General features: G+C 41.8%; 1 protein-coding gene across 7 annotated transcripts in view; it reads right to left on the bottom strand.

Moving 5' to 3' along the window:
- Positions 1–17,565, bottom strand: part of LOC132710472 (scaffold attachment factor B1-like) — a 35,155-nt gene extending 17,590 nt beyond the window's left edge. For 4 of the 7 annotated variants that reach the window (XM_087872258.1, XM_087872093.1, XM_087872301.1 and 1 more), the window contains exons 1-13: positions 16,870–17,565; positions 13,074–13,161; positions 11,352–11,416; positions 11,047–11,244; positions 9,863–9,925; positions 7,875–7,902; positions 6,468–6,990; positions 4,824–4,870; positions 3,613–3,713; positions 2,791–2,940; positions 2,618–2,697; positions 928–1,058; positions 653–744 (exon numbers count right to left, since the gene is read on the bottom strand). In XM_087872258.1, the coding sequence (XP_087728384.1) occupies positions 653–744; positions 928–1,058; positions 2,618–2,697; positions 2,791–2,940; positions 3,613–3,713; positions 4,824–4,870; positions 6,468–6,990; positions 7,875–7,902; positions 9,863–9,925; positions 11,047–11,244; positions 11,352–11,416; positions 13,074–13,161; positions 16,870–17,115 (1,812 nt within the window). In that variant the 5' untranslated portion in view covers positions 17,116–17,565. The remainder of the gene's footprint in view (positions 1–652; positions 745–927; positions 1,059–2,617; positions 2,698–2,790; positions 2,941–3,612; positions 3,714–4,823; positions 4,871–6,467; positions 6,991–7,874; positions 7,903–9,862; positions 9,926–11,046; positions 11,245–11,351; positions 11,417–13,073; positions 13,162–16,869) is intronic. The other 3 variants (XM_087872335.1, XM_087872155.1, XM_087872187.1) reach the window with 1 other exon arrangement.
- Positions 17,566–18,191: the final 626 nt, after the last annotated feature.

Below are 18,191 nucleotides of genomic sequence, written 5' to 3'. Positions count from 1 at the left end.
TAGATGGCAAAAGTGATGGGGTTGGCCGAGATGGCAAAATCGACCATTTGAATGAAAGAGAAAAGAATTTGTATGTTTTTTTGTTTCCATTTGGAAACCACTGATGGATTTTGTACTCGAATCGGAAAAAAACCTTGAAACTCTAATTTTAGCTTCTTATGATTTAGAATGTTGTTGTTATAGGCTTGAAGTATTTAGAAAGGAAAAGTAAAAGGCTGAGGCTGTAATTGTTTTGTTTTTTTAATTCCACTGTACTTTAAAAAGCTCCTTTTTTTCGTTCTTTCTTATCTCCTTTTCCATCTTTCTCTCCTTTTAACTTTTGTATTTTACATTACAGTAACCTTTAATGAAACTTTTTGGAATGAGAAAAAAAGTTTCCAGGAGTCAAAGTAGATAGTCGGATTTCAATTATCCAATGATTTTTATTTCATTGGTTAAGGTTTTTATAAGAGGCCAATGAGCGCCTCTAAAATGAAGATTAAGGGGAAAAAAGTCTTGATGTTTCAGTAATTCTGTATAGCAAATGAAGGTGAAATCCAGCGATATAAAACTTCTCAAGGATAAAACAGTAAAACTGTCCTATTTCCTTCCCTTGCTTTAAGAAAATCCAGGAAATAGCAATTGTGACAAGGAAAGCTAACGATTCACTTACTCTTTCTTTTGATCGCGATGTGGTCTTCACCCTAATAACTGGTTCACCCTTGGACTTGTCCATTATCACGGTTCTTTCTGTCCCTTTGCTCCCTACGCAAAAGCAAAGAGATTGGATGCCAGCAATGAATGGCTGAGGGCAGCGTTTCTTGTTAACTTTTAGATGGGTGGACTTCAACTCCCAGAATTCCCCAGCCAGCCCAGAACTTTAACTTGCCAAGGTTGAAAAACACTGACTTAGGGGTCTTCCCCCCACCCGCACCATTAATAAATTACCTGATTTGGAAGTCTTAGATTTTTCGGCAGATCCAGATTTCTGCTCTTCTTTCCCCTTTTCGTCTTTTTCATCTGCTTTGTTGCTATCTTCTTTTGAATCAGCTTTTTCATTCTTTTTCGCACTGGAAGCCCTGAAAAAGCAGTTAAGTTCACAATGTTTAGAGCGGACCTGGGTATTTTAATTAATTAATATATATTCTGCCTTTATTATTTTGTTTATAAATAACTCAAAAGCAGCTAACACACCTAATACTCTTCCCTCCTCCTATTTTCCTCACAACTACTCCGTGAGGTGGGTTGGGCCGACTATGACTGCCACACTATCCCTGCAGTCACGATTGGAATTTGGGCGCTTGGCAACCGGCTCACACTGACAACTGTGGCAGCATCCTGTGGTCACATGAGCAAAATCTGCATCCTTCCCAGCTGCCTTCTGACAAGCAAAATCAATGGGGGAAACCAGGGTGCACTTATCAATTTAGGGTAAAAATAATCATAAAATTGATTTTGGTCACACGACTTGTTTAATGACCCCCCATTGCTTAGTAACTGAAATTCTGGTTCCAATGGTGATTCTAAGTTGAGAACTACTTACAAAGAAGATAACCTAGACCAGTGTTTCTCAATCTTGGCAAGTTGAAGACCTGTGGATTTCTACTTCCACAACTCCTCAGCCAGCCATGTTGGCTGGGGAATTCTGGGAGTTGGAAGTCCACATGTCTTTAAATTGCCACAGTTTAGAAACACTGACCTAGAGACATATAAGGTCCACTCCCAAGCCAATGAGGGGCAAGATATATTTTGTATCAATGGTAGACAATATTTGAAAGTAGCTCAGGCAGACACCTCCGTAATTCACAGCAGTATAAGGGGGAGAATAAACAGCAGTATGAAATAACAGAATAACAGAGTTGAAAGGGACCTAGGTGGTCTTCCTGCTCAAGCAGGAAACCCTATAATACCATTTCAGAAAAATGGTTGTCTAATCTCTTCTTAAGAACCTCCAGTGATGAAGCTCCCACAACTTCCGAAGGCAACTTCTGTTCCATGAGTTGATTTTATTTATATTTAAATATTTATATACCGCCCTTCTCCCGAAGGACTCAGGGCGGTGTTGTTCTCACTGTCAGAAAATTTCTCCTTATTTCCAGGTTGCTTCTCTCCTTGTTCAGTTTCCATCCATTATTCCTTGTCTGGCCTTCAGGTGCTTTGGAAAATAGCTTGACTCCCTCTTCTTTGTGGCAGCCCCTGAGATATTGGAAGACTGCTACCATGTCTCCCATGGTCCTTTTCTTCACTAGAGTAGCCATGCCCAGTTCCAGCAACCGTTCATCGTATGTTTTAGTCTCCAGTCCTCTAATCATCCTGGTTGCTCTTCTCTGCACTCTTTCCAGAATCTCAACATCTTCTTTATAGTGTGGTGACCAAAACTGGATGCAGCATTCCAAGTGTGGACTTACCAAGTTCACTGACTCTTATCTGATGCCAATTTGCCTTGAATATTAGATCATCAGATTCTTGTGAATAGATAGCATGAAATAGACTCTCAATGCTTTTGAACTCTAAGCTGGTGCCTGATTTCCTGAGCCTGACAGTGATTTCTGAGGAGAGTGGGGGAGAGGAGTAAACTGCCCACATTACTACGAGCACATCTAATAAACGGAAAAGCAAAGCAGGCTGCAGAACTTACCTATCCCCAGAGGACGTTTCAGTCTTCCCCTCACCGTCCTTTTTATCCAGAAGCTTCCTCGTTGGAGGTTCATTCTTTGCCTGAAATTATATTGGATCATCAGAAAAAAATGAAGCAATGGCTTATTTTCCCACCAGTCTGAGGGCTCAAGGAAGGAGGGAGGCCCCACTTACTCTTTCCACTGAGATTATTTTGCCGTGCAGCTCTGTCTTGTGGCAATGGGCAATGCATTTGGTAGTTTCTTCAGCTGTGGACATTGTCACAAAACCGTAACAGCGAGCCCCTGGGCTACGAGCGTTGGTCACCACTTTGGCACCAACCACCTAGATAAGAGAAACCACACACGGTCTCGGGATCTGATGGCTGAAGATCCATCGCCTTCTAAGATCAAGCACCAGACCAGTGATGGCGAACCTATGATGTACGTGTCACAGGGGACATGCCATGCCATTTTCTGGTGACAGGCAAGGTCTCCTGACTCTCTGGAATTGTGCGAGAAGGCCTTGCTCTCGCGCAGCCTCTGAAAACTGAACAAGCGTTGTCACGTTATTTTCCGAAGGCACCCTTGCACGACTTCTGAGTCGATCTGGAAAGTCCAGAGAGGTCCGGAGGGGCCTCTTTTGCATTGGGTGAGGGTGAAGCGTATGATATGCCAGCAGAGCAAAGGTGAACATTTTCCGAATTTTTGACACACTGAATTCAAAAGATTTACAGTCACTGAACTAACCCTACCAGCTGGAAGGAACAGAGACAATAATTTCACTTTGTCAGTCAGCCCCTCCCCACAATTTTCTTCCCCACTGCCAATCTGTGGAGCCAAAACATTGCGGACCGCTGCTGTAAAGCATTATGGGGCAGTATATAAGACCAAATGCTGTTTATATGGCTATAATAGAGGACATGAACTGGTGTTACACCAAAGCCCTTGTGTTAGAAGTAACTTGAAACCAAACTGATCATCTTTGGACTTAAGGAATAAATAAAAACAGCCTTACTTTCCCATATTTGCTAAAGAGGTTCTTCAGGTCAGTTGCTCGGGTACTAGAAGCAAGGCCGCTGACCCAGAAGTTCCGACCGGTGCTAGTGCTACTGTGACCTAGTTGGAAACAGAAAAAGAAAGCATGTGACAAGGTGCAAGGTGGGCAGTCCAGCCAGTCTCACTGCTGCCCACCCTTTGAAAGGGATGAAAAATATCTTTTTTATGTTCCACTAAAAACTCTGTTCTCAACCCAAGGGGATTGGCTTGCCCCACCCATGCTAGCAGAAGGGGCATGCTGTTGATCAAAAAACCCCAGCCGGCAGGATCCAGAAGGGCCTTTTCTGCCATGGCTCCCACCTTCTGGAACATCATGTCCCTCGAGGTGAGATTCGTCCCCACCTTCTTCGCTTTCCAGAAGAGCCTTTAGACCTGGCTCTGGCCCGTCTCACTCTGGATGTGGTTTAGAGAAGACTCCTACCTCTACCCCATTGTCTGTTGTTTCCTTCCTTAGCTGTTTTTTTTTTATTTTAGTGTTAATATCTATCATTTTGTTTTCTATTGTGGTTTTTATCTTATAAGTCACTAGATGGTAAAATGGACAGCATATACATTTAATATATAAGAGCCGTGCTGACACAGTAGGTTGAATGCAGTATTGCAGGTTAACTCTGTATTTCCACTGTTAGGAGTTCGATCCAGACCAGCTCAAGGTGGACTCAGCCTTCCATCCTTCCAAGGTCGGTAAAATGAGGACCCAGATTGTTGGGGGCAACATGCTGATTCTGTAAAACCACTTAAGAGAGGGCTGTAAAGCACTGTAAAGCAGTATATAAGTCTAAGTGCTACTGCTAATAAATGCCTGAAAATATGGAAAGTCATACTTGAGGCCCAGTATCATAATTTCAACTGCAGCCAGCATCTGCTGACGAATGCTGTCGAAGGAGATATTGCAAAAGATGTCTGAAATTACTGCCTTTGGCATGCCAGCATTCATCAGTCTTTGCCATCTGTAGCACAGTATCCACCATCACAAAATGTCATCATGCTAATCGATAAACAATGCTTATTATTTTTTAACTAACAAAAATCCTGTAGGATTTCATCTCAATAATTAGCATCAGCTGAGGTCATGAGTAAACCCATCCAACATTTAAATGTCCTCTCCCCAGTAATGGTTATGTGTTAGGTGGACAAGATATAAGTTTTTATACAAAGTAACGCAAATACCTTTTTCCTCTTTTGAAGGTTGTTTGGGGTCTTTGGATTCCTCAGAACTAAGAACAAAAAAGAGAAAGGAAAACTCAGTCAAGAGTTTGCAAGATATTTTAAAAATTCATTAGAATCGAAATACCTACCCGATTTAAACATGAATCAATGAATTAAAAAAGCAGTCTTATAGTACTCACAGTTTAATCTTAGAAACAAATTTTAAAATAAAGATTAAAAAAAAAAAAGGTTCCAAAACAATGTTTAATGCACAAGAAAGGGAAAAAGCAAAACCTAAAAGATTTTTTTTTAAGGTAGCAAGGAATTATAGTGGGCTTGCGGGCCAAATTGAAGAAACACCCTAACCTAACTTCTTACAGACCAGCTATCTATCTACATAGATTGTATATAGGTATATATAAAAAAGGAAAAAGGCAGCATTTGGTCTAGAATGGAGAAATGTAAGGTACCAGCCCGTATTACCCATGGATTAATAAAACTGTTAAGCACTAGCAGGATTAATTAACTCATTACTTACACAACTGAAAAAGAGGGGAAGGTTAACATTCTGAGGAACTGGAAAAAAATAAACAGATGCAACAATATTTTTAAAAAATTCCCTCTCTGATTCAAAGAGGATGAGGGGGTATAATGTTCCACTGACTGACAGGAATCGTTATTTTCACCTTTATTACTGCCTCGAAGTACTAAAAGTACATAGCTGCAGTCCTTCATTTCAGTAGTATTCGTATTTAGCGTAATTTACCTGTTTTAAGTACAGACAGTCCTCGACTTATCTCAACTGAGCCCAAAATTTATGTTGTTAAACTGAGACTCACTTTTTAAAGTGAGTTTTGCTCCATTTTATGAGTTTCTTGCCACAGTTGTTAAGTGAATCACTACAGTGCTTAAGTTAGGGACCCGGTTGTTAAGTGAATCTCGCTTCCCCATTGACTTTGCTTGCCGGAAGGTCGCAAAAGGGGATCACGTAGCATGCTGCAACCGTCATAAATAGGAGTCAGTTGCCAAGCGGCAGAAATTTTGATCATGTGACCATGGGGATGCGGCAACTGTCGTGTGAATAACGGTCGTAAATCACTTTTTTCAGTGCCGATGTAACTTTGAACAGTCACTAATTGAATTGTTGTAAGTCAAGGACTACCTGTCCTGTAATATAACCAGAAATTGTACCATGTTGTCCTTATGATGTTCTGAATTGGGTCCAGGTGAAACATTTTTTAAAAAGATTTTATTACACTCTAAGGTGTGTATGCGTGCAGGTGTACCTCTGTAACAATCCCTCCTTTCCTATGTAGGCAAATCTATTCTAGAATTGTCCTGGCATTCCACCCTGTGGATCAGATGTATCCAGTCTTGATCGTGGACATGAAAAAAAAAATGCCACCGAGAAAAGTAGCAATGAAAAGCTCTTAAATTATTGCATCTATCTAGTCTTCCTCTGTTGTGGAAAGCGTTAACCTCTCCATCCATACAGTTTTCTAGATAGCGGCTTACCTGTTAAATTATATCAAGGCTCACAGGATTATAAATCTGGGTATCGTACTGGCTGGTACCTTACTCTGGCTCTTTGGATGGATGCTATACTGGCATAGCGGATCAGGGATTGGCATTTTCCTTTTGTTGCTAAAACGGAGAGAAACAAACCTCGTGTTCTGATCACCACCCTCTGGGGCAGAGGACTCTCTAGTGGCAGAGGGCTCCTCCTCAACATTAGCCTTCACTTCCATCTTCTCGGCCTCTGGACTAACCACTTGAGGACCTGTGTCCGATTCCGCGGTTTCCTCACTACTGGCTTCCAGAGTTTGGGCTTCTTTGCTACTCTCACCACCTCCACCTCCACCTCCACCTCCACTCCTGCTCTCTACTGCTAAAGAGTCCGAGTCCGGTTTGTCTTCCTCAACTGTCTGTTCGCTCGGCTCCCCTTTCTCTACCACTAAGAGCTTTCCTTCGTCCTCTTGGTTCTTGGCCTCAGCCGGGCCTGATTGGCTGTCTGTATCTACAAGGTCTTCGTCCGACTGGGTGCCGGCAGCCAGCGCGTCTTCCTCTTCTTCCTTTTTGCCCAGGGACGGTTCATTTGCTTCCTGCGCCTGCTCCGATTCAGATGCATCTTCTTTAAGGAATTCAGATTTACAAGTGTCACCCAAAATGTCGAGCATTTTCTCATTTTCTATAGATTTAACAGGAATAGAATGGCACAAGGTTTAATCACCGGGGAAACATAGCAAAGACATATGCGGAACGGGCATGGCTGCCAGTCTAACAGTATGGTTATAGCTACACAGAAACTGGAAAAACGCTTTCGGTATTACCACATTCAAATGCCTAAAGCTAAGACATAATTTTAAAAAGATCATACGCTATGAAGGAAAAAACAAAACAAAACCAACCCTGATCTTATCAGTTTAACAAAAAAAAAAACCTTCTGGCTCAATTCTTGAGAGATCTTCAAGAGGTTCTTTCTTCCAGAATTCCAAGAGGCTTAAACAGAATGCATCAAGAACACACATTTCCATTTCAAACTCTGAATTTCTTTCTTTCGTTTTGGTTTAAAGCATGGTGGTCCAACAGGAAAACTGGAAGGTCTTCTGATGATGCATGAACATGTAACTCCAAGAAAGTAAATAGCATTTTTTATGGAATTTCCACGTAGAACCTCTCTTCTTGCTTCTTCTGTTTAGCTTGCAACTCACAACGTTTCCCTATGGCAACTTTTAAGCTAGCCTTTCTGCGCTACTGATCACACATATCACATACTACAATCTGCTCTATAGGATTTGCTTTTATATTCGACATTAACTTTCTTCTAGTGTATCTGTGAAGCTAGAGAGGACTTTAAAAAAAATTTTTTTCCCCAGGTCTAGGAAAAAAAGCACTTTAGTGGCAGGCATGAATTCACAGAGTTGGAATCACGATTGCATTTCAGATATTTACACACTAGAGAATTACGTGGGTAATTAATTAATCAATTAATACAACTAAGAAAGTGCAAGAACTGGCCCCTTACCTCCGCTGCACTTTTAAAAAAAATAGAAGAAATTAACAGAAAAATACCTGGTTCTGAATGATGCTCTTCCAAATCCTGCAGCAAAAACAGGAAAGGAAAAATATTAAATTGGGGGGGGGGAGAGAGAGAGAGAGAGAGGAAATAATTGATTCTACGTTCATATTGTGATTTCAAGGTCTATCTAGAAAAAAGCCTGAGATTAAATTATTGTATTCTGCTCCTCACGCCTGATTCCTTTACGGCAAATCCCATCCTGAACAAGGTTATTTTGTGAAATTGCTAAGTACTTTTGTTAAGCACCTAGGATTTAAAAATAGTTGTTAAATGTTCAAAACATGTAGTAACAGGATTCTATAGATACTTTTTTTAATCCACATATACTGGAAAATATTCAGAGATACTAAAAGCACAATTACAAGGGAGGAAGGAGGCAGAAAGACAACAGAACAAGCCAACAAGAGCTGAAAACAACAAAAAGCCAATGTCATGCAGCTGAGAGGCGTGCTTATATGAGTCTAATAAAGGAGAAAACGGATCACCAAAAAAGAGTCTGTGATCCAGAAGTACCAATGTTTGTCAAGAAGACTATCATTCACAATAAACTGGGAACACCGTAATAGAATAACAGAGTTGGAAGGGACCTTGGAGGTCTTCTAGTCCAACCCTAGCAAAGGGAAAAATACCTAACAAAAACAAAACTGGAATCAAATGATTCAAAATTATTTGTTTGATGTGTTCAAGCCTACTCAGAGGCTGCCAGCCACTTGTTGGGAATGTTTAATTAATGAATATAAGGTTGGATCTATGATCTAATGGCTTCTTTCAAATCCTAGATTCCTAAAAAAAAAAAAAAAAAAAAAAAAAAAAAAGCCACATCCATGAGATATTTTTCACCTTGCACTCAGTTATGAATATTTACAAAACCCTAAACCAGTGTTTCTCAAGTGTGGCAACTTGAAGATGGATAAACTTCAACTCTCACAGTTGAATTCCACAGCCAGCGTTTCTGGGAGTTGAAGTCCACCGATCTTAAAGCTGCCAAGGTTGAGAAACACTGTTCTAAGCCATTTAGGACTCTTAAAAATAGGCTAAGTTCCTGCTGTTATTTTTAAAAGGAATAGTTAGGTCACAGTATGTCAATACTGTAATATATCTAAGGAAGCTAAATCTCAAGGGCTGAAACCAGCATCTTGTTCAATTCCCAGAACATCACCTGTTTACAGGCATTTCTTTTCCAAACACAAAGTTTCTCAGCCACAGGCTATCAAGCTTCTTGAAGAGCAAAGGATTTTTAAATCCATTTCTGCCTATGCAAACAGCAACACAGAACCTGCAGGACGCTCTTTCTTCTGATATTTATACCTCATCTTTTTGTGAAAAAAGGGTAGTATAATCAAAATCAAAGTAGTCATAGAAAAAAAGATGATGTCTCTAAAAGACAAAACTCAGTCCAAAAATTTAAGAAGTCAACAAACCCCCCACCCCACAAAAATAGCGCAAGTTTATTGAAAGTGAAATTCTGCAAATGTCTGCCATAAGAAAGCTCTTTTAGCTATCTAGCCCAACAAAACAGTTATGGAATTGGGAAGGATTTTATAAAGGGAGTAATTGTCTCCTCAGCCCTCAGAATTCGAATTTCATGGTATTAAAATTTATTCCCATAAGCAGTAGGGTTGGGCTGGATAAAAATGGGTTGAAATCTGAACTGTGTGAAGGAACGTTGGCATACCTGTCTGATTTGACCCTGTAAAAATAGAAATACAGCAGCATGACTCCTAAAAAAATGTGGGCAAGGAAAGCAAAACCACACCATAACTGATAACTGTGAGGGATTATTGTGTTCCATTGATTAGAGATAGCCAACACAACTGCTCTTTCTTCTAGGAGAGAGAGAGGGCTAAAGAATTTGGGCTTGGCTTGGGAGACAAGGCTAGAAGGCAAATTAACTCGGTCGCCAAAAAAATAAATAAAAAATTGCTGGTTGAATGGTTACAGCACATTTCCCAAGCCCATGAGAGGAAAGCCAGCAGGTTACCTTCACTTCAGCCAAGTCAGGTGAAGCAGCCTCTAACTGGTCATCAAGTTCGTCACCATTCTCCTGACAGGATAAATAATGAACACAGATGCGCCTTTCAAAAGCTGATCATCTTTTTGTAGAGGCAAAATCCATCAGAAGAATATGAATGTTTGTGCCCCACTACTATAAACATTTACTGCAAACAGCAACTCACTGAAGAAGTAACAAATTTTAATGACACACGTATCTAGTACCAAGTGTCGCTTCCCAGGGACACTCAGCCTGTGTAATGTCAGAGGAGTCCTGTGAACATTCCAACTGCTGAAGGGAAGGCATCAGAAATGGCATAGGACTGAGGAGTGAAAGTGGGGGTATGCAGCTAATCTTTGCATTTATTTATATTATATCCTGCAGAAAAACAATGCCCATGTTAAAATACGGGGGACTGAATTTCATTCATTCATTCAAAGTCAGTCACAGGTAGTCCTCGACTTACAACAGTTTGTTTAGTGACCATTCAGTTACAACGGCATTAGGAACAAAAAAATTACTTATATTTTTTCACACTTAGGACGTTTTGCAGAATCCCCATGATCATTTGGATGCTTGGCAACTGACACATATTTATGACCGTTGCAGTATCCGGGATCATGTGATCGCTTTTTGCAACCTTTTGACAAGCAAAGTCAATGGGAAAGCCAGATTCACTTAACAACCGCGTTGCTAACTTATCAACTGCGGTGATTCGCTCAACAACGGTGAGGCCGTAAAAAGGTGAAAACTCACTTAACAAATGTCTTACTGAATAACAGAAATTTTGGACTCAACTGTGATTGTAAGTTGAAGACTACCTGTAGTTAGTTATAAAACTTATTGGCCCCCATCTTACCACATAGGGACTCTGGGCGGCTTACAATCATAAAAGATAAACATCTATCTATATATAGTCAGATATGTCAATACAAGCCAAATGCTATGATCCAATTAAAGATGGGGAAGGGCGGGGGCAGGATGGGGCGGGGAGGAGGTGGGATCAGTTGTCAAATCGATCCACCACCTCCACTGTGATGCTTCTCCATTGGAGCCCCAAGCTAATTGGCAGAGCCAGGTTTTTATATTGGTTTTGAGAGAGTCAGCCTTAATCTTTGCAGGCACATCTCTGGCATGATATAAATAATCAAATATGCCCCCCGATGATCTACCTCACTTTCCATCAGCTGCTCTGGAAGTTCTTTCATTTCCATATCAATGTTGTCTTTATCAGGATCCAGAATGCTTTCAGAGCGGTAGTCATCTGCACAGTCCACAGCGCTGCTGTTATCTATTTCGGCTTCATCCAGCACGCTGATGTCCATCATGTCGATATCCTGCAAGTTGTCTGAGCTTGCTTCAACATCCTTCTATAGTTGAGGTGAAATGAAAAGAAAAAGGGAAACCAATTCTTACTGTGACTTGAAAGAAACTTTTAAAAGAAACAATGCATTTTTCTTCCCCCCCCCCCCCATACCTGTCCATCTCTGGAATTTTCTTCTAATCCATTGTCCTCGCCCCCTTCTTCTTCTGATTTACGCCCTAAAAGAATAAAGTTTTAATATACTGCTAGAAAGTTTAACAACAAAATCAAGAGTCCTCAGAAACAGAATACTAAAGTCTAAGCCAGTGATAACAGACGGGTAAAATGGTTGCCAATTTCATTAAGGAAAAAAAAACAAAGCAGAATTTTTAAATACTCCAAGCCTGAGATTTTTATATCACACATCAATGTATCATACAAATGAAACTCTTATTGCCAGAGAATGTCAATTTTATTATGTAGCCCAAGTGCAAATAAATGCCTCTAGTTTGGCAAAATATACCGAGGTCCAGAATCCTGAAGAGTAAAACTGTGCTGCAAAATATAGATTCTGAACACCACTAGTTTGAAGCAGAAAACATGCATTAAGAATTAAAATTTAAGAGAAAAATTTTATATAATGTTTTATAGATGGCATTTGGATCCCAAAAAGTTAGCTTGTATGTACCCAAACCTACAACCCAAATGTTGGAGATGTGATGTTTTCATGTTTGGTGGACTTGTAAAAAAGTTAAAGCATTTTGGATAAAAATATGGTGGATTATTCAAAATATTTTTTAAAAAAGGATAAAGTTTACTCCACAGTTGTTTTTGTTAGATATAATAACAGATTGTACGGCTATAGAGACTAATTTGATTCTGAACTTAGTAACTGCAGCAAGACTCTTGGTGGCGCAGTACTGGAAGAAGAAAGATTTACCTACTATTCAAGAATGGACATTAAAAGTAGTAAATTTAGCAGAAATGGCAAAAATTTCAACATATCTAAAGGACCATTCAAATGAGAAATATATGTTAGAATGGAGAAGATGGATTGATTATATTCAAGGCAAACATCGGACTAAAAAATTTCAAATAGCTTATGAATGATCAAAGAGATTTTATAAAGTACTTAAATTTAGTTTAGTAAAAGGGGAGCCAAAAGTTCAAGAGGGGGATAGGGGGCTATAGATAATTAGCTTGTTAGCTTATGATTGTTAAATGTTATACTCTGTATTTTGCTCTGGGAAGTGGGGGGGGGGGAGGGAGGGGAAGGGGAGGGTTGGAAGGGGAGGAGGGAGTGGGAAGGGGAAATGTCTGTAAAACTTTTAAAAACTTTTCAATTAAAAAAAAATATTTTTAATGCGATTACTTTTAAAAAAAGTATGCAAACTGGAAGTTGGCTGACCACTGTTTCCTAACTCAGAATTCTTGCACAATTGTCATCACTGACTTTAAAAGAAAAAAACAAAACAAAGGATGCTACAGATTAGCTATGCTAACAGCAAATTCTGGTGATGAATATTAAAATAACTAGACCCAAGATGGAGCTGCTAAGAAAGTGATCTGCAAGCTCTCATTAACCCAGAGATTGAAGAACCATAAAAAGCGAACTTCTAAAAATATCAAAGGACGTCACAATTTCCCCAATTACTCAGAAGATTAAATATGTCCAGGAACCATGCATTAAAATGTCAAGTAAGAGAAAGAAAATGATTTTGTTAGTGGCAAGAATATATGACAAAGCCATGTAGTGTGCAGATTCCACTTTTTATTTTATTTATCTAGCATCAAGCTGCATATTTGTTTTTTAAATGACCACCTACAGGTTTGCAATCTGAACATGTACAGTATATGTGCACATGTAATTCAATTTTAATGAAAAACTGTTTGTACCTTTCAAAGATCTTTTTGGGGTCTTCTTGCTAGTGTTGTCTGAGGCCAGGGGAACCTCATCAGGATTTCCCCCTTCTTCTTCAATGGCCTGTCAGGAGGAAACACTGTGAGGTTTTATAGCAAGAGAAACTGGTTTCTGAATTGCCCAGAAAAAAAAAGGCAGCCTTCTCTGCTCTACGTCCCCAATTTCCTCTGTTCACAGTGGATACCCGAACCTATCTCAGTTTTACTTCTCTTCTCTCATAGCCTGATTTATTATTTTCCTATTCCATATTTGCCTCTGTTAATTTTTCATTCTTATCCCTGCTGACATTATCTAAATCTTCTCTTCCTCTAAACTACGGTACTTCAATTATTTCTGCCAGGCCACCTTTTCTTATTGTAATACTCCCACCTCTGCTTAAGATATATGCTTTCCATTTGCCTTTTTGTCTTCCCCTAATTTTTCCCTCATATTGCCATAAGTGCTTTACAAGCCATTTTAGAAAAGCAGTATATATTTTCCAAACAAGCAAATAACTTTATTGTAAAATCTAATACAGTAGTTCTCAACCTTTTATTCACCATGGACTCCCTTTAAATACCTTGGACCCAAGACCTAACTCAAGATTTAAATTATAACATTTCATCAAGCCTTGGCTGTGATTACATCACAGCTCCCCAGACCACAGGTTGAGAACCCCTGGACTAATAATTTCTCCCTTTCTATGTCTCAACTCACCCAATTTCCCCTACCCATTTCTCTTATTGTTCATCAAACCCTCATCCTTGCTTATTGTTGCTAGAATCTCATTATTCCTTTTTCTGGACTTCAATTCCAGCCATCATTTCCCACATAAATTATTTCTAGTCCTATCTTTCTTATTTCCCTCACCTAGCAGTCCCTCCTCCTCTGCAGAATGCTCTGGCTTTCCTTCTCCCTTTCCACTTCCAAAGTCACATTTTCCATTTATATCTTCACTGTCAATAATTTGTCTCCTTTATCTCATAACCTTATTCTGCTGAATCTGACCAAACACCCAACAACAAGTGATTACATATTTGTTCCACAGGGATGTATTAAAAGGAGGGATAAATAGCTACTGAAAGCAACAGGATCAGAATATATTTAAACTACAGCAAAACAAATATCAAATAGAGCATACATTTTTATTCATTCCATTCTCTTTAGGATCCATTCTTTAACTATTGTTACTTATTGCTGTTGCTAATTTCAATGGAGCCAGTTGAATCAATCACCATTCTTGGTTCCCAGTGTTTCCTTTTAGCCTAAGATTTAGAGATAACGTACTCTGAAATTAATATTCAGTGATGACAGAATGCCTCTGATTCTGGAGGCTAGTGAACAGTAATTTCTGAAACCTTCATATAAATAATATAGCCTTATGAAGAGCAATGAATTCAGGAAGCCTATGTCTTAGCTTACTAGACTTTTAGTTGTTCCTGTTAGCCTTTTCTTCCATGAATGTCACAGTACCAGAATGCAAGTTCATCCACCGAAATTAAATGATGCAAAATTAAAGGCACAGAGAAAGACCCAAATTCACGGAAATTAAGGCTATTACAGTGGAGAGCATAACCACTTCCAAATGCCAGTTGCTGAAAATAAGAGCTAGAAAGTGCTAAACATTTGTATCCTACTGGTACTCTTCCCAGAGACTTTACAAAAAACAGGATGCCAGATAACAAGAGCCTTTTGCTTGATCCAGCTGATCTCTCCTTAGGGAGATTTATCATGATTACAAAATTGGTCTCCTATATGCACTGCCAATCCTACCATACATCATTAACTGCTAGGTACAAGAGAAGGCTATGTCCCAAAGGTCTTTTTCAAGAGGCAACTGGACTTTCCAGTTTTTTCTTTGAAAACGTTTCATTTAACTTCTTCAGCTGACTAGATGGAGGGGAATAGACTCAGGTGACTACTCAGATAACTTCCAGGTGGCCTCAACAACTCAAAGAATGCAAATGACCAGCTGTCTGGAATGAGTATAAATCCTTCCATTCCCCACTATCCAGTCAGAGGTGAAGCAGCTTTTTTGGATGAGAAATGAAATGTCTTCAAAGAAAAAATCCAAAAGTTCAGTTGCCTCTTGAAAAAAAGCGCCTTCAGGACAACCATGACCTGGATGACTGAGAAAATCCACAGACATTAAGAGAAGGCTATGATGCACAGGGTTTTCCAACAGAATAAAGGGTGCTGAACCAAAAGGACTTGTGTTAGTTACATTCCCACTGAGTTCTCCCTACCCATCTTGACTTCCCTTCAAATCACTTCCCTCTTTTGATTTCAACACCCCATCCAGATCCAGTGATTTTGGATTAGATGCTAACCATCATTCCCAGTGGAAAAGGCTGAGGGATGGGGATGCAGCCCCTCTTTAGAAGATAAGGCTAGCTCAAACCTTGTCCTCCTGTGGATTCAATTCTCAACGTCCTTTAAACCTGGCTGACAGATGATGCAATCTGTCATCTCTGGAAGACCAGCAAGTTGGGGCAAGGCTGCCTTGAATGCTGCCCTCCAGAGAGAATGAGCTCAACCTCAGAAAAGTGGCTAATAATGGAAGTTGTACCAAAGATACCTTTGGGACAACCATGACCTGGATGACTGCTATCTCCATAGAAAATGGGAGTTGTGGAGGGCCACCAATTGCTGTGAGGCTGCCTGAGTCCCCTTCCCTCCGGTGAGACGGGGCTTCAGTTCCCATCCTCCTCCTAACTGGTACATGGGAACTGTAATCTGTCATGTCTGGAAAGCTACTTTAAATCCTTCTTTCTAGTGCTTGTCTCCCCCCCTCTCCCCCCCCCAAGGCTGGCTGATGGGAGTTGTATTCTATGGAAAGCTGCCTTAAATCCTGCCCCCTAGAGACATAGCACTTCAATCCCCATCATCCCCAAGGCCAGCTGATGTGAGTTGTAATCCCTGGAAGGCTGCCTTAAATTATGCTGCCCAGAGGTAACACTTCAACCCGCCCCCCATCATCCCCAAGGTTGGCTGATGGGACCTGTAATCTGTGGAATGCTGCCTTAAATCCTTCCTCCCTCCACTCAGCATTTCAACCCCCATCATCCCCAAGGCTGGCTGATGGGAGTTGTAATCCCTTGAAGGCTGCCTCCAACAGAGACAGCACTTCAATCCCCATCATCCCCAAATCTGACTGATGAGAGTTGTAATCCCTGGAAGGCTGCCTCCACAGCACTTCAACCCCCATCATCCCCAAGGCTGCTTGATGGGAGTTGTAATCCCTGGAAGGCTGCCTCCACAGACAGCACTTCAACCCCCATCATCCCCAAGGCTGGTTGATGGGAGTTGTAATCCCTGGAAGGCTGCCTCCACAGACAGCACTTCAACCCCCATCATCCCCAAATCTGGTTGATGGGAGTTGTAATCCCTGGAAGGCTGCCTCCACAGACAGCACTTCAACCCCCATCATCCCCAAGGCTGGTTGATGGGAGTTGTAATCCCTGGAAGGCTGCCTCCACAGACAGCACTTCAACCCCCATCATCCCCAAATCTGGTTGATGGGAGTTGTAATCCCTGGAAGGCTGCCTCCACATCACTTCAACTCCCATCATCCCCAAGGCTGCTTGATGGGAATTGTAATCCCTGGAAGGCTGCCTCCACAGAGACAGCACTTCAACCCCCATCATCCCCAAGGCTGGCTGATGGGAGTTGTAATCCCTGGAAGGCTGCCTCTAGCGAACCCCCACTTCACGACGCTGCCGGGATGGGCCTTGTAGTCCTCGGCCCCGAGCTTCCCCCGCTCCTTTCCCGCGCGGCGGCCGAGAAGCTCACGCTTTGCAGCCGCTCGAGGAGGACGCTCTTGTTGCCGCCCGTGTCCAGGTTGCGGCGCTTCAGCTCGGCCCGGAGGTCGATCACCCGCAGGTCGCTCAGGCGCCGCCGAGGGGTCGAGGACGCGGCGGGGGTCGTCCCGGAGCCGCCCGCTGAAGGAGCCGCCAGCCCCGCCGCTGTTGTTGCCGCCGCCACCGCCGCCTCGTCTTCACCAACGGGCCCGGCCGGCCCTTGCGCTTCCTCCGCCATCCGCGAGAGCTTCCAGGCGCCGCTTTTCCTCACATGAAGCGACCGAAACAAATCGCGGGGCAAAAATCACGGCGCCGGAGCAAAAAAAAAAACCAAAACTATACGGCTTCCCTTGTTTTTTTGTTTTTTTTCCCCCCCTCGCCGCAGCCGGCCCCCCCCCTCTACGGCCCGGTTCTTTCTCCCCCTCAGACAAAATGGCGGGAAGGCCTAACACCGAGAGACAAGCACGGCCTCGGGAGAGGGGCGCTCAAGCTGCGCCTGCGCGGAAGGGAGGGAGGGGGAGGAAGAGATGACTGAAGAGGAAGAGGAACAGCCTGCGCACGCGCGGCAGGCCGAAACTCGCTGGCCTCGCGGAGTCGGGAAGAGTGCGCGCACAGGAGCGAGGGAGGGAGGGAGCGCGCGGAACTCGGCGCGCACGCGCGAGCGAGAACCCAGCGACCCTTCCACCCCGCTTTAACTATAGAGCTAAGCGAGTTAAGAGCAGAGTTTCCCCATCCTGGCTGGGGAATTCTGGGAGTTGAAGTCCACGTGCTTTAAAGTTGCCAAGTTTCAAGAAACATTGAATTCAAGGGACTCACTGAACCTCCACGTTTCTTGCGGTGGGGATTTTTCATTTAGTGACCGCTCAGTTACAACGGCACTGAAAAAAGTGACTTATGACTATTTTTCACACTTAGGCTGTTGCAACATTCCCCCCCCATGGTCATGTGATTTACATTTGGATACTTGGTGACTGATTCATATTTATGACGGTTGCAGACAGTGTCCTGGGGTCGTGTGATCCCTTTTGCGACTTTCTGATGAGCAAAGTCTTTGGGGACGCCAGATTTACTTAACAACTGCAGTCAGAAAGGTTGCAAAATGAGGCAAAAGTCACTTAACTGTCTCACCTCCCAGTTTATTTATTTATTTATTTATTTATTATATTTCTATACCGCCTTTCTCCCGTAGGACTCAAGGCGGTGTACAGTCAAGAAAAATATAGACACACAAACATCATAAAATTGCTAATTAAAATTATTACTTAGTTTGGTCAATTAAATAAAACCCAGAATTAGATAACATTTAAAAAATCA

The sequence above is a fragment of the Pantherophis guttatus genome, chromosome 1 (assembly GCF_059756535.1).
Source record: "Pantherophis guttatus breed Tessera chromosome 1, ASM5975653v1, whole genome shotgun sequence".
NCBI classification, from domain to species: Eukaryota; Metazoa; Chordata; class Lepidosauria; order Squamata; family Colubridae; genus Pantherophis; species Pantherophis guttatus.
Note: the sequence above shows the minus strand (reverse complement) of the source record. Positions and strands in the feature narration are given on the sequence as shown.